Source organism: Numenius arquata, chromosome 5 (assembly GCF_964106895.1).
Source record: "Numenius arquata chromosome 5, bNumArq3.hap1.1, whole genome shotgun sequence".
Classification (NCBI taxonomy): Eukaryota; Metazoa; Chordata; class Aves; order Charadriiformes; family Scolopacidae; genus Numenius; species Numenius arquata.
In genome coordinates, this window is record NC_133580.1 from 45,033,400 (window position 1) to 45,048,394 (window position 14,995).

The window sequence follows — 14,995 nt, forward strand, 5'->3', positions numbered from 1 at the left end:
ACTCTAACCGGCCCCGGTCCCCGGTGGGGTGGCCTCTGCCCGGCCCCGACCCCCCCCCCTGCCCGGGCCACCCGGGTTCGGCAGCGGCCCGAAGGGGCCGCTGCCGAACCCGGGTGGCCCGGGCAGGGGGGGGGTCGGGGGGCTACCGGAGTCTCCGGCGTGACTACGGCTCCCATGATGCCGCCGCCCCTGGTCACTTCCGCCGCGGGGCGGGGTCGGGCCGAGCTGAGCGCCCCTTCCCGGTCCCGGTCCCGGTCCCGGTGCGGCCCCGGTGCCGCCCGCCATGGCCCTCCCCGCCGCTGAGCTGGGTGCCGCCGACCGCGCTCCCTTCGCCACGGCAAGTAACGGCACCGGCACCGGACCGAGCCCCGCGTCCAGTGATCCCACCCCCTCCCACTCCCCGGGCTGAGCCCCGGTTGGGACCCGGCCGGGGGCGGCACCGGCGGGGGGGTTGGTGATGGGGCTCGGTGGTCCCTGGTGGGGCTGGGGGTGTTCCTGCAGGAGCGGGGAGTCCCGGAGGAGGGCAGGGGGCACTTGGGGGGGGGCCCATGGGGGTCCCGGGGGAGGCTGGGGGTGCACGGGGGGGATCCCTGAGTGTCGTGTTGGAGGCCAGGGGTACATGGCAGGGGTCCCATGAGGGTCCCAGGGGAGGCCAAGGGTGTATGGTGGGGATTCCATGGGGGTCCCGAGGGAGACCACATCGCATCACGATGGTGGTGCCCACGTTGCACAGGGCCCCTGCCCGGCGGGTGCGGAGGAGGAGGAGGATGGGGACGAGGAGCTGCTGGGGGCCGGGGGTCCCCGCACCTGGACCCCCCAGGAGAAGCTGCTGCACGAGGCGCGGCTGAAGGCCAAGGCCAAGCGGCGGCTGCGGCGCACCTCGTCCCGGGACTCGACCCGCGAGTCGCTCTCCGAGGGCGGTGAGCCCGGCCCTGAGCCCGGCAGCCCCAAGGGCCGGGCCCACGACCGCAGGTCCCGCATGGGCAAGGGCCGCGGGCTGCCCAAGAAAGGTGAGGGGCCCCTCCTGCACCCACCGTGGGGCTGGGACCCTGCATGGCTCCATCACTCCCTGTGGGGCTGGGACCCCTCCTGTATCTCCTGCGGGGCTGGGCTCCTTCCCAGTGCCCCAGGCTTAGTCCCTGCCTGGGGTGGGGGGGCCCGCTGGAGGCCTCGATGGCCCCTGCCACCGAGCCCCCACTCAGTCTGTGTGTGCCTGGTGCAGGGGGTGCTGGGGGCAAGGGCGTGTGGGGTGCCCCCGGCGTGGTCTACGGCTACCAGGAGCCCGATGCCCGTGACCCCAACTACGACGAGGCAGCTCAGGTATGGACCCACCCCCTCATCTTCCCCCACCATCCCCTGCCTTTGCCAGCAGCCCTGGCAGCGGTGGCATCATCCTGTCCCCACAGGGGGACACGGTCTATGCCACCGTGGTGCCTGAGCTGGAGGAGGGGGAGCTGGAGAAGAACGTGCAGCCCATGGTGATGGAGTACTTCGAGCATGGGGACACCAGCGAGGTCATGGTGCGTCACGGTGGGGGTCCACAGGATGGGCTGGGCTGGTGTGGGGTCCTCAGGGAGGGGACGGGGCCCTCGGTGACATGGACCCTCAGAGACGGCGCAGGCTGGGATGGGGGAGAAAATAGTAGGCTCTTGGGAACAGAACAGGCTGGAGTGGGTTAGGGTCCCTTGGCAGGGTACCCTCAGTGACAAGGACCCTCAGGGGCAGACTGGGATGGGGAAGGGTCCCTTGGGGAGGGGATGGGGGTCCATTGCTGATAGGCCCCTTCGGGAAGAGGCAGGGTACCCTGGGGAAGGAGGTCTCTTGGTGGTGGGGACCTTCAGGGGTCTCAGGCTGGTGTGGAGAAGAGAAGGGGGGTCCCTTGGGGATGGGGATTGTCCCTGGGGGAGGTTGGGGGTCCCTTAAGGAAGGGCTGGGGGTCCCCAGGTGGCAGGGTGTGACATGCTGGGCGCAGGAGCTGCTGCGGGGGCTGAACCTGGGCAGCCGGCGGCACGCGGTGCCCTCACTGGCAGTGGCTCTGGCGCTGGAGGGCAAGGCCAGCCACCGCGAGCTGACCTCCCGCCTGCTCTCTGACCTGGTGGGCCACATCGTCACGCCCGAGGACATCGCCTGGGCCTTCGACAAGATGCTGCAGGACCTGCCCGACCTCATCCTCGACACCCCCGAGGCCCCCCAGGTGTCAGCAGATGTGGGAACATGGGGATGGTGGTGTCCCGGGGTAGGGGGGACAGTTGTGGAGAAGGATGCTCTGAGGGGATGTGGCCATGCTGGAGGAGATGCTTTGAGGGGGCATGATGGTGCTGGGGGGACCATGGCCATGCTGGGATGGGGATGGCTATGCCAGGGGATGGTCTGAGGGGACATGGCCATGCCAGGGTGGGGCATGGCCATGCCAGGGGATGCTCTGAGAGGATGTGGCCATCTGGGGGGATGCTCTCAGGGAACATAACTGTTCCAGGGGGGCCACGGCCATGCCAGGGGATGCCTGGTGGCTGTGGGGCACGGACAGGCAGTGGGGCCAGGTGCTGACTCTCTGTCTCCAGATGCTGGGGCAGTTCATTGCCCGGGCGGTGGCCGACCATGCGCTGCCCCTGGACTTCCTGGAGCGCTACAAGGGGCGCGTTGACTGCGAGCATGCCAGGTAAGCGCCACCCCGGCCCCTGCTACCCCCCCGGCCCGCCGCCCTCACCCGCCTCTCCCGCAGGGCCGCCCTTGACCGTGCTGCTGTCCTGCTCCGCATCAAGCGCGACGTCAACCGGCTGGACAATGTCTGGGGCGTGGGGGGCGGCCAGCGCCCCGTCAAGCACCTCGTCAAGGAGGTCAGTGCCCGGCCACCCCCTGGTCCTGTCCCGCACCATGTCCCCCTGCTCTGTGCCTCATCCCTGCACCCTGCTGCCTCCAGATGTGCCTCCAAGATGTCCCATCGAGGCCCTCCTGCCACATTTCTCTGGACGTGACCCTGGCTGTGATATCCCCCCCCGACACGTCCCTGTGCCCACTTGAGGCAGCAGCAATCTCCAGCTGTCCCTGCGCCCTCACCCTGCCCAGCCATCCCCACGCCCGTGTCCCCACGCTGGTCCCCCTGTGCCACCCTCGTGTCCCCACTGTCCCCATGCCCCTGCCCCAGCTGCCTCTGTCCCCAGATGAACCTGCTGCTGCGGGAGTACCTGCTCTCTGGGGAGGTGTCGGAGGCCGAGCATTGCCTGCGGGAGCTGGAAGTGCCCCACTTCCACCATGAGCTGGTGTACGAGGTGAGGGCTGGGAGTCCTGGGAGTCCCGGGGGGGGTCCACCCGCAGCCCTGCTAATGCCCACTGCCCACAGGCGGTGGTGATGGTGCTGGAGGGCTCCGGAGAGGGGCCGGTGGCCATGATGGTGACACTGCTGAAGGTGCTGTGGGAAACGGGACTGGTGACACTGGACCAGATGAACCGGGTGAGCGTGGGGCACATGGAGCGGGGGGTCAGTGGGAAGCCCACCCCTGGGGTTTACACTGACATGTCCTGTACCCTCCCCATCCCCTTGCCCAGGGCTTCCAGCGCGTGTACGAGGAGCTGGGGGACATCAGCCTGGATGTGCCGCTGGCCCACAGCCTCCTGGAGCGGCTGGTGGAGCTCTGCTTCGACCGCGGCATCATCACTAAGGCACTGCGGGACGCTTGCCCCGCCAGGTACCGGGGAGGTCACAGCGGGTGAGCTCGGGAGGAGGGGTGTGTGGCTCCCCCCCTTCATCATCGTCATCCTCCTCCTCCTCTTCCCCCTCTGCAGGGGCCGGAAGCGCTTCGTTAGCGAGGGCGACGGGGGACAGGTCAAGCAGTGAACGGAGCCACCTTGGGGTGCTGCCGGCCGTCGGCCCCCCAGCGGGCTGGCGGTTGTGGGGGCCAGGGCCTGCTGGGGGCAGGGGTGGCCTCAGCCCCCCCGCGGGACCCCTGCCTGGCCGTGGGGGCTGCCGTGGGGCCCCGCCCGGCGGTGGGGCTGAGCAAGGGACACAATAAAGTGGCTTTCGAGGACGTGCTGAGCCTGGCCTCTCTATGCGTGTGTGTGGGGATCCCCGTCCCCTCGGGGCCGGGTTTGGGGTGGGATCCCGTGGAGGACCCATCCTGCCGGTTTCCCGCCCGTCCGCCAGGGGGCGGCACCCCCGCGCCGCTCTCTCGTAGTCGCGCCGTGATGACGCCAGCGGCGCGGCCGGGCCATGGCGGGCGAGCGGCGGCGACGCGGCGGGGAAGGGCTGCGGGAACGGACCCGGGATCGTGGGGCCCGGCGGGAACGGGAACAGCAGCGGGGACCGGGCCGGGGCCGGACAGCGCTGCTGGTAACGGCGGCGGCGGCAGCGCTGGCGCTGGGCCTGGCGGCGGCGGCAGCTGAATGGAACCGGTGGAGCGCGGCCGCCCGCCTCGTTACCCCTCACCCCGCTCCACCCGCGCTTCCCCCCGGTTCTACCGGGCCTCTCGCCTCGCCCCACCGTTTCTGGGGCACTTACCGGCCCCATGTCTACTTCGGGATGAAGACACGAAGCCCACGGGCTCTCGTTACCGGTGAGGGATAAGGGCGGGAGCGGGGGCAGGCCAGGGCTTCGCCCTGCCCCGGGGCCTCGGTCTGCCCCGCTCCCGCCCGGAGAACCGAGGCTGACCCCCTCCCCGATGTCCCCAGGGCTGATGTGGCTTCAGCAAGGTGAGGGGGGAGGCAGCTTACGTCACACCTGCGAGCAGGGCGATGGCCTGTCACGATACGGCTGGTTGATGCACGACGGGGAGAATTTCGGGGTACAGGAGATCCGCGACGGGGATTTGTTCTTGAAGACCGAATTCGTTAAGCGACCGGGAGGAGAACATGGAGGGGATTGGAGTTGGCGCATCACGGCACGGATGGAGGTGAGCAGGGGAAGGCTGTGTCTGCTGGGAAAACAGCCGGAGAACTGGCCAGCCACCCCCCCCCTCCTTCTTCACATCTCCCCCCTCTTCCTCCACAGGGCACGGGCAGTCCAGCCCCCCTCCTCTCCCTCTTCTTCTACGTCGCCACGGATGGGCAGGGGACGCTGGAGCCACACCTGGAGAACAAGACGCGGCTGGCTGCTGTGACGGGGACATCAGAGGAGCTGGGAGACTTCACCCTCACCTTCCTCCGTCCCACAGTGGAAAGCGGGGAGGACCCCAAATACGCCAGGTGCTTTGCCGCGACAGCCCCCCCTGTGTCCCCTGATTCCTTGTCCCTCATTCCCTGACACCATCTCCCTCTTCGCAGCTACAACTACCTGGATGCGGCGAGCCCGGGGCTACACCGCCTGACCGAGGTGGTGCGGAGCAGCCTGAGCAACCGCTTTGTCTTCGCCCCCCGGGGGAAATCCCGCCGCCGCTTCTTCGCTGTCGATGCCTTTCGGGGGCTGCCAGGAGCAGCGGGGGAGCCCCCGCGTGGGCGCCTGCTGCTGCACCAGGTGACGCTGGAGCCGCCAGGGACGGTGGAGGTGACCTTTGAGTCGGGCAGCGTGGCGGATCGGCCCGGGCGGCTGGCAGGGGGAGCGCTGTCGGCGGCGCTGGCGCGGCACACGGCCGCCTTCGAGCAGCGCTTCGAGGAGACCTTCGGGCTGGGCCGCAAGGGCTTCCCCCCACCCCAGCGACGCTTCGCTCAGGCCGCCCTCAGCGACATGCTGGGCGGGATGGGCTACTTCCACGGGCGCTCGCTGGTGCAGTCCCCGCTGCAGGAGCATCCCTTGCCTGCCCCCGAGGCCGCCCTCTTCACTGCCGTCCCCTCCCGCTCCTTCTTCCCCCGCGGCTTCCTCTGGGACGAGGGCTTCCACCAGCTGCTGCTGGCGCGCTGGGACCCAGCCCTGAGCCGCGAGGTGATCGCCCACTGGCTGGACCTGATGAATGCCGAGGGCTGGATCCCGCGGGAGCAGATCCTGGGGGAGGAGGCACGGGCCAAGGTGCCCCCCGAGTTCCTCCTGCAGCACAGCGAGACAGCCAACCCCCCCACCCTGCTGCTGGCGCTGCAGCGGCTGCTGCCAGATGCCCCCCTGCCTTACCTGCAGCGCCTCTTCCCCCGCCTGCGCGCCTGGTACGACTGGTACAACCGGACACAGGCTGGGCCCCTGCCCTTCACCTTCCGCTGGCGCGGCCGTGACCCCAACCCCGAGCGCTTCCTCAACCCCAAGACACTGGCCTCAGGGCTGGACGACTACCCCCGTGCCTCCCACCCCTCGCTCGAGGAGCGGCACCTGGACCTGCGCTGCTGGATGGCGCTGGCCTCCCGGGTGCTGGGGGAGGTGGCCGAGCGGCTGGGGGAGCCGGCCGGGCCCTACCGGGAGATGGAGCAGGCGCTGAGCGACAATGGGCTGCTGGAGCAGCTGCACTGGGCACAGGAGCTGGGCGCCTTCGCCGACTACGGCAACCACAGCTCAGCTGTGGGGCTGCGCTGGCAGCGGCTGGCCCCGGCAGCCCCAGGGCGGCCTCCCCCAGCCCCCCAACTGGTACGGGAGGTGCGGGAGGCCCCGCAGCCCCGCTTTGTGGGGGCCCTGGGGTACGTCAGCCTCTTCCCGCTGCTGCTGCAGCTGCTGCGCCCCGATTCACCAAGGTTGCCCGCCGTGCTGGCCACCATGCGCAGCGAGCGGCAGCTCTGGACCCCCTTCGGGCTGCGCTCCTTGGCCCGCGACAGCCCCCTCTACATGCAGCGCAACACCGAGCACGACCCCCCGTACTGGCGCGGCCCCATCTGGGTCAACATCAACTACCTGGCGCTGCAGGCGCTGCACGCCTACGCTGGCGCCAATGGGCCACAGCGTGAGCGGGCGGCAGAGATTTACCGGGAGCTGCGCCACAACCTCATGGCCAACCTGTACCGGCAGTACACCGAGAGCGGCTTCCTCTGGGAACAGTACAGTGACAGCACTGGCCGTGGGCAGGGCTGCCACCCCTTTGCCGGCTGGTCTGCACTGGTCGTGCTGGTGATGGCTGAGGACTACTAGGGCAGGTGGCCAGCCAAAGCATGGGCAGCTGCCTGCGCTGCCAGCCCTGCCCGTCTTTCTCAGGTGTGGGTGAGAGGTGATGAGCCCACCTCCTCCCCGAAAATAAACCTCCACCACCATGGCCTGTTGCTGCCTGTGTTGCGGGGGGAGGTGTCAAAGCTCTGTCCTGCCACAGCCAACCCCTTCCTTCCCCCTCCCTCCCTGTGGAGGCCCAGCTCAGCCCCAGTACCCCTCCACACAAACCCCGGTGTCCCCCCCTAGCAGGCACAAGGCTGCTGTACTTCCACATCTCTTTAATGGTGAGAGAACGCTACGTGAACTGCCCATCTCCTGGGAGAGATGGGGACCCCCGCTCTTCCCCACGGGCAGCAGCCCCAGCCTTAGGGCCCACAGCACCGGCAGCGCAGGGGGTGAACGGGGCAGATGCGGGGCCCCAGCAGCTGTGGCCCCTGGAAGCAGTTCAGAGGGGAGGGGGCTCCAGTGGGACCACACCAAGAGTGGGGCCACCACGGGGCCCGGCCGTGCCACATGAGGTACTGGACATGACAGGACACAGGGGAGAAGGGCGGGTCTGTCGAGGCGATGGGCCCCTGGGGGCTCCGTGGCAAGAGTCCAGACCCCGGGCACGCTGCCCTGAGCCCCTGGCAGTGGGCACATTGCTGTGGGGCAGCACCAGGAGCAGGAGGGAAGAAGCAGCCCCCTGCCAAAGCACTGCCTGTCCCGCTCTGCCCTGCACCGGACGCCCTCTGAGCAGGGGAGGGGCGCACCCACCGTGCCCCTGTGGCTGCTCCAAGGCGGGGAGGACAGAACGGGCTGGAACGGCACAGCCGCGGCTCAGGGCCCTTGGCACAGCCGCCTGCTCCCACCCCATGTACAGGCAGGGGAGCAGGCAGTGGGACAGGGCCAGGCAAGCTAGCAGGCAGCAGGGAGGGCAGGGCTTGGCCAGCGGGTGCAGGCTCAGACGGGCAGGGCGGGCGAGCCAGGCCCCTCACCACCCCCCTGGCCTGGCAGCCCACAGCGCGGCGGGGGCGCAGGGCCAGCCTTGCCCAGGAGGTGGGTGCCCTCACCCTCGCCCTCCTCCTCCTCCTGGCAGCGCCCCACCTCAATGCCCGAGTCCCCTGTCAGGCGCCGGTGCCGGAAATGCTCGCCACTGCTGCCTTCTTCCCGAGCTGCAACACCCTCCTCTTCCTCGCCTTCCTCGATGTCAGAGCAGGGGTGGCAGTCGGCCTCAAAGAAGTCCACGGTGGAAGAGAAGAGGGCATGCTTGTGCGGGGCCCCACGGGCCGGCGCCTCCTCGGGGGGGAGCTCCCAGCTGGCGCCAGTGCCGGTGCTGCTGGTGCCACCCTCCTCGCTGGGTGTGCTGGCCCGGCTGCGCTCCGTCTCATCCGTCACCTGCACCGAGAGGGAGGTGCTGCTGGGGGAGGTGGCGCAGCTTGACTCGCAGGAGCAGCTGGTGTAGTTCTCCGAGCTGGGTGAGAGGGTGAGGCTGCTGGAGCCCAGGCGGCTGCGGGGCCCGCTCAGCTGGGCCAGGATGGAGCTGTAGGGCGGCGGCGGTGTGCTGGGGCGGTGGGCCACCTCCTCATAGGCAGGCAGCTTGAAGGAAGCCAGCATCCCTGTGGAGCAGGGGGACACAGGTCAGAGTGGCCCCCAAGGCTGCCATCGGGCCTCATCCCCAAAAGGGATGGACCTGGAGTGTGCAGCCTGGCATGGGGCCCCGGGTCAGAGCTGGGGGGACACACAGGGGGCCGGGGTTCCCCTCACTCACTGAGGTCCATCATGGAGGTGGGATAGTTGCAGGCACCGTGGTAGGCGATGAGGTTGATCTCCCGCTGCCGCTGCTGCTGCTGCAGGCGCAGCTTGGCCCGGCGGTGCCTGTAGGCACAGCAGCAGCTGAAGAGGATGAGGATGGTCCAGAGGAGCCAGAACCCTGCAGGGAGCACAGCAGGGTCACCCTCCCCCCAAACACCCTCCCACGGGGGAGGAGGCCGCAGCCCCCGACCCCCTTTGTGCCCAGCTCCCCCTTCCCCCGCACTCACACCACAGCTCGTAGTAGTAGGTGCAGCAGCCGGTCTCCCCGCAGCAGTGCCCGGTCTCGCAGACGTAGGGCTGGTTGTTCACCCCCGGGCAGTACTCCCGGGCCTGCGGGCACAGCCACCCTGTCACGCTGGCCCGGGAAGGGGGCCGCCACCCTGGCCCCGGGGGAAGGGGGCCCACGTCCCAGCCCGCTGTCAGCGGCTCCTGCCCGTCCCCGGGCGCGGCCACCCGCCCTCCCTCCCCGGTCGTACCTGCTGGTGCTGCCGGCCCAGCAGCGCGGCCCAGGCCCCCTCGGCGCCGCCGCTCCCGGGCCGCTCCATGGCGCCGCCTACAGCCCGCCGCGGCCCCGCGCCGGCTCCACCCGCTCGGCCGCCCCGGCCCCGGCCCCCGCCGCCCGCAGCAGCAGCCGCTGCCCCACCGCCGCCGCCGCTGCCCCCATCCCAGCCGCCCGGCCCGCCGCCGCCGCCCGGGCCGCAGCCTCCGCCGCCGCCATCACGCCCGGGCCGTAGTTCCCGCCCCCTGCCGCCGCCGTCGCCCAATCCGCCGTCGCCTCGCCGCCGCCCGCCAATCGGCGCCGCCGCCGCCGCCCTCACCCCACCAATCAGATGCTGTCTGCCCGCGCCTCACGCCCAACAACAGAGACAAAGGGACCGAGCCCCGCCCCCCACGTAATTGGCGGCCGCCGCCACCAACCGAAGGCGGAGCCCCGCCCCCCCGGCCGTCACTGACGGGGGCGCCGGCCAACGGCAGCCTCGCCCCGCGCCCGACGGACCGGCTCAGCCGCTCCGGGCTGGCCGGGGCCCCGCCTCTAGGGCGGGCATTGGGGAGAGCCTGACCAACGCGCAGCGCAGACGCATGATTAGCGGAGGGGTCGACCAACCAGCACCGCCGCCCTGTGCCGGGCAGGGCTCCAGCCAATGGGCGCTGCGGCAGGGCGCTGCCCGGTGCCCCGCCCCCGGCGGGCCGTACCATAACGCATCGGGGGGGGGCAGCGGGGGCGGACTGTACCACAGCGCTCCCCAGTGGGGGGGGGGTGTCGGTCTGTTCCCCCGTCCCGGCGGACCCACACACGGCTCCTTTCCCAGCAGCCTTTAATCAGCTCCGCAGCACCGGGCAGCGGCACCACCGCGGGACCAGCCCCGCCCCCCACTCCCGGTACCCCTTCCCCCACTGCCCCGGAATGCCCTCAGTCCCGGCTGGGGCCGCCCCACAGCCCCAGCCCCCTCTGTCCGTGGTGGAGGGGCCTGTCCCCCCTCCTCAAGTCCCTCCCCGGCCTAGGCCGCGGCCTCCTGCAGCTGGAGGTTCCTCCTGTAGCAGGCCAGGCTGCAGAGGGGCAGGCCGGTGCGGGAGCAGGAGTAGCGCTTGTGGTTGGAGCAGCCAGCGACGCCGCAGAGGACGACGGGGGGCGGCATGGCGGGGGCTGGCGCGGGCAGCAGTGGCAGGGCCATGCCGGCCGGGAAGGAGACGGTGATGCGGTCGATGGCATTGCAGTAGTGGACGACGGGGCAGGGGGCCTGCTTGGCCTTGCGCTCCCGCAGCGTCTTCACCTTGGCCTTGTTGGTCTTGGTCAGGCGCTCGATGGTCTGGTTCTTGTTCTCCTCTGCCTTCTTGGCTGCCTGCAGGCGCCGCTTGCGGGCCCTCTCCTCCCGCTTCACCAGCATCTCCTCTGTCAGCTCCTTCGCCTTGTAGCCCATGGGCAGCTCCAGCAGCGGCTGGCTCTGCTGCTTGTGCAGGAGGGCTTTCTGCGGGGGCACAGGGGGCACTGTCGCAACCCTGGCCCTCCCTGCCCCTCCAAGGGCTCCAACCCACTCCCCCCCACCAGTTCTGGGGCCTCTACAGCACCCCATCTCACCTGAGTGGGCAGCAGAGCCAACCCGGCGCTTGGGCCACCAGCCCCACAGCCCCAGCAGCCCAGGCTGCACCCCTCAGCCCTGCCCCAGGTGGCTCCATGGCCCCCTCCCTGACCCCCTCACCTGTCGGGCTGTCAGCAGGGACTCATCCACCTCCTTCTTGAGCTCCCCGTTGTCGTCCAGCTCACCCTTCTCCAGGGCGGGACTCATCCACCTCCTTCTTGAGCTCCCCGTTGTCGTCCAGCTCACCCTTCTCCAGGGCATCGAGCCAGCGCTCTTCCTCCTCCTCCTCCTCTTCACGGGCAGGAAAGCAGCTCTCTGAGTCCAGGTCTGGCAGGGGTGAGGGGTCCAGGTTGCTGTCCTCATCTGGGCCGGGCAGAGGGGAGTAGAAGAGTCACTGGGGAGTGGGGTCACTCCATCCCGGGGTCAGGCTGCCCCTAAAGCCGTGATAGAGCGACTCATGCCACCCCAGGCAGCAGGGCCAGGCTGTGGGAACCATGTCTGTACCCTCCATAGGGCACCAGGTGCTGCTTAGCCTGCCCCAGCACGGGGGGCATGGCAGGACCCACAGCCCATTTAGAAGGGACCAGAGCATCCCTGCAGGCTCCTCCTTCTGCTCCAACCTTCCAAGGCTCCCCACCATCCTCCCCTACAGCCAACCCCCTCTTGGAGCCCCCCTGTCCTGGCATTGCCCCCTGTATGCCTATTGCTGCCCCCAGGGCTCACCCAGCCAGGCCCGGTACTGCTCGATGGGCACCCCCTCCGTGGGCTCCTCCTCCTCATCCACCACCATCAGCGGGGAGGGCGAGCGCGGTGCCTCGGGGACAACCGTGAAGGTTGGCACGCTGCAGAGAGAGAGTGCGGGGTGGCCCATGAGGCCGGGATGGAGCCAACTGGGGCATGAGGGACGCTGCCCAGTCCCAGCGAGGCTGGGACATGGGGACAGGTGTCCAAGCAAGGGGTGGGGGAAGAGGCCGGCCGGGCCCCCCTCACCTCTTGGTGCCCAGGATCTGCCCCCCCAGCTTGATCTTGAGCTTGAGCTGGGGCTTGCGCAGGCCGGCGGCGGGCTCGGGGGCCGGGGGAGGCGGCGGCGGCCCCGCCGCCTCATGGTGGTGCTTCTTCTTGTGCTTCTTCTTGTGCTTCTTGTGCTTCTTCTTGTGGGAGCCGTGCCCGCCGCCCGCCTCGGCCTCCTCCCCTACGGGGGACACAGACACACGCAGCCGTCAAACCCGGGCCGGGGACCCGCCACCGGCCCCTAGCCCGGGACCCGGGCCACTCCTCACCGTGCTCGCCGCCCTCCATCCTGCCGCGCCGCCAGGCCTTGCTCATCCGGCGATACCGCTGCTGGCGTCCCGCCGTGTGGGGGAACCAGTTCCAGAACGGACCCACTTCCGCCCGGCGCGGCGGAACGCGCCCAGTGCGGGCGGCGTGACGCCGGCGTCGCCATCTTTGAAGTGGGCAAGGGGAGGTGCGCTGCCCGCGCGGAAACCGCCGCCGCGGGCCTTTTGGGCCCGCGGCGGCGGTTTCCGCGCGGGCAGCGCGTGCCGCCGGGGCGTGCAGGCAGCTGCATTGGCACGTGCAACCCCCCCCCACCCCCCCCCACCATGACACCCCACACACTTCCCCCCCGATGTCCCCGCAGCTGCTTGCGCTGACTCCGGCCATTGTCCTGCCCGTGCCAGGAGCCACCCGGTACCAGCCCCGCTGCCAGCCCCGGCCCCGCTCCGGCTGCCGCCGGGCATCCTGGTGCTCCCTGCAGCCGCACGGGTCGGGATCGGTGCTTCCCGGTGCCTCCCGTCTCTCCCCCCCACCCCCCCCCTCCAGGTGCGGCAGCCTCAGGGAGGGGTTTGCTCCGGGCTCGGAGCCCAGGAAAGTTCCCGCGGGAGCCGGAGCGTCCCGGGAAGCAGGCACCGGCACAATGTTTTGCCGCAACCAGCAGAGCCGGGTGACGGTGGCCCGTGGCTCGGCCCTGGAGATGGAGATCCGCCGCGGTCGATGCCGGCTCAGCCTCCTGGCCGACTCCCCGCAGGTACGGCACCGGTACAGCCGCCGCCACCGGCAGCCAGGCTGCGCAGGCGGGCAGCCGCTCCCCTTCACCTTGGCACCCACTGCCCTCGTCCCGCCCGTCCTGCCCGTCCCGCCGGCAGCACCGGCCGCCACCGGCCCAGCCGGGATTTCCCGCCACGCCAGCCGGCTCTCGCCCCGGCAGAGCGGGAAGCGCCCGTGCCCCCGGCATGGCCGCCCTCGCTGCCGGCAGCGTGCCAGGCTGGCGCGGCGGGACCGTGGCCCCGGCCCCCCCCAGCTCCTACCCTACTGCTGCCTGGGGGGGGTTCCAGGGCTGGGGGCTGGTGTGGGGCAGAGGGAACTGGCACCCGACGAGGGCTGGATCTGCACCGGGACCCCTCGTGGGCTCCATCGGGGCAGGGGCCACAGGACAACAGAGAGGGACCCTCGACCCTGCCGGGCACGTGGCACGTGGTCCCCGGCCGGGCACGAGGCACAGGGGGGGTTGGTGCATCCAAGGGGGGTCTTAATGAACTCGGGGGGGGGGGGGGGGGGCTGGTCCCCCCAGTATCGGCTGTGCATGGGCAGGTTCCCTGGTGCACTCGGGAGGGGGCCCAGTGCACATAGTGGGGTGTCCCAGTTCCCACGGTACCGTCTGCATTTTGGGGGGGTCACCAGAGCTCACGGGGGGATCCTGGTGCACTCAAGGGGAGGGTCCCATTTTCCCCAGTACTGGCTGCACATGGGGGGGTCAGGGTGCATTCGGGGGGGGGGAGGGGTGTCCCAGTGTACCCAGGGGGGGTTCCGGTGCACACGGGGCATCCCGGTTCACCAGCGGGGGGTGTGTCACGGAGTACACACAGGGGTCCCGGTGAACACGGATGCGTGTCCCAGTGTACTCGAGGGGGGGTCCTGGTGCACGGGAGGGATCCTGGTACACTCGGGGCGGGGGCTTCCCGGTGCATGCACAGGGCTCCCGGTGCACTCGGGGCATCCCGGTGCACACAGGGAGGTCCTGATACACTTGGGGGGGTGCGGTCCCGGTTTCTCCGGTACCAGCTGCCAGATATAAGAGGGGTCCCGGTGCACACGGAGTGGGGTCCCAGTTCCCCCAGTGCCATCTGCACATTGCAGGGTCTCAGTGCACACGTGGAGGGGTCCCGGTGCACACACGGCGGGGTGTCGCGCCGGTAGGGGGCGCCCCGCCGCCGCGCCCACCCCCCCAGCCCCGGTATCCCGGAGCCGCCGTTGCCGTCGGTCCCGCCGTGGGTGGGGGCGGGCGGGGGGGCGGCCCCTGTAAGCGGAGCCGGCGGAGGAATGGCCGAGGGAGGGTGGTGGTGAAGGGGGGGGGAGGCGGGCCGGGGGCGGGAGGGCGGGCGGCCGCCGCCTTCCTGTGCGCGGCGCGGCGGAGCAGCGGAGCGGGAGCGGCGGAAGGTACCGGGGGGGAGGGAGGGGGTTGGCTCGCGCTGCTGCGCCCACCGGGGCCGGTAGGGGGCGGCGGCCGGCACCGGGGCCGGCAGGGGGACGGATGAGGGGGGTACCGGTACCGGGACCCTGCCCCCCACTTCCATGCGCCCCCCGCCTGTCCCGGTGCTCCGTCGCCTCCCCGCACCCCGATCCGACCCCCCCGTCCTCAGCCTGAACCGGTCCCCGTCCTCGGCACCCCCCGTCCCGTCCCGTCCTTGCCCCCCCTGCCTTCTGCCTCCCTCCCTGCTGCCCCCAGCCCCTTCTCCCCTTGTCTCGTCCTGTCCCCTGCACCCCTTGTCTTGTCCCCTGAAACCCCTCCCGTCCCCGCACCCCATCTCCGGCACCCCCTGTCCTGTCCCTGCACCCCCTCCCCTGAACCCTGTCCTGTGCCCCACACCCTGTCTGCTGCACCCGAAGCTCTGCACCCCTTGTCTCGTCCCTGCACCCCATCCCTAGCACCCTTGTCCTGTCCCCTGTCTCCTTGTCCCTTGCACCCCATCTTGTCCCAGCACCCCTTGTCCCTCATCCCCAGCACCCCGTCTCCTGTCCCTGCACCCCATTCTCTGTACCCCTTGTCCCCTGAGGGGTCCCCTGTCGCCTGCACCCCTTGTCCCATCCTCTGCACCCCATCCTGTCCCCTGCACCTCTCATCCTGTCCTTGTGCCTT

At 70.7% G+C, this 14,995-nt stretch overlaps 4 protein-coding genes across 4 annotated transcripts; 2 read left to right on the top strand and 2 right to left on the bottom strand.

The window, feature by feature from the left end:
- The first annotated feature begins 283 nt into the window (after positions 1-283).
- Positions 284-3,835, top strand: LOC141464728 (programmed cell death protein 4-like). Its single transcript, XM_074147804.1, has 11 exons — positions 284-337; positions 734-1,010; positions 1,223-1,320; positions 1,407-1,520; positions 1,973-2,194; positions 2,562-2,659; positions 2,723-2,837; positions 3,162-3,269; positions 3,341-3,451; positions 3,547-3,686; positions 3,784-3,835. Exons 1-11 carry the CDS (start codon positions 284-286, stop codon positions 3,833-3,835), a joined length of 1,389 nt encoding a protein of 462 aa, XP_074003905.1.
- Positions 3,836-4,207: 372 nt separating this feature from the next.
- Positions 4,208-7,094, top strand: MOGS (mannosyl-oligosaccharide glucosidase). The gene is made up of 4 exons (XM_074148052.1): positions 4,208-4,550; positions 4,666-4,886; positions 4,985-5,178; positions 5,257-7,094. The coding sequence occupies exons 1-4, from the start codon at positions 4,208-4,210 to the stop codon at positions 6,971-6,973; spliced, it is 2,475 nt and encodes an 824-aa protein (XP_074004153.1). The 3' UTR covers positions 6,974-7,094.
- Positions 7,095-7,256: 162 nt separating this feature from the next.
- Positions 7,257-9,327, bottom strand: WBP1 (WW domain binding protein 1). Its single transcript, XM_074147798.1, has 4 exons — positions 9,259-9,327; positions 9,010-9,112; positions 8,739-8,900; positions 7,257-8,586 (listed from the first exon to the last, which is right to left on the bottom strand). Exons 1-4 carry the CDS (start codon positions 9,325-9,327, stop codon positions 7,931-7,933), a joined length of 990 nt encoding a protein of 329 aa, XP_074003899.1. The 3' UTR covers positions 7,257-7,930.
- Positions 9,328-10,281: 954 nt separating this feature from the next.
- Positions 10,282-12,186, bottom strand: LOC141464723 (INO80 complex subunit B-like). Its single transcript, XM_074147797.1, has 6 exons — positions 12,141-12,186; positions 11,851-12,052; positions 11,584-11,702; positions 11,072-11,223; positions 10,981-11,010; positions 10,282-10,749 (listed from the first exon to the last, which is right to left on the bottom strand). The coding sequence occupies exons 1-6, from the start codon at positions 12,184-12,186 to the stop codon at positions 10,282-10,284; spliced, it is 1,017 nt and encodes a 338-aa protein (XP_074003898.1).
- Positions 12,187-14,995: the final 2,809 nt, after the last annotated feature.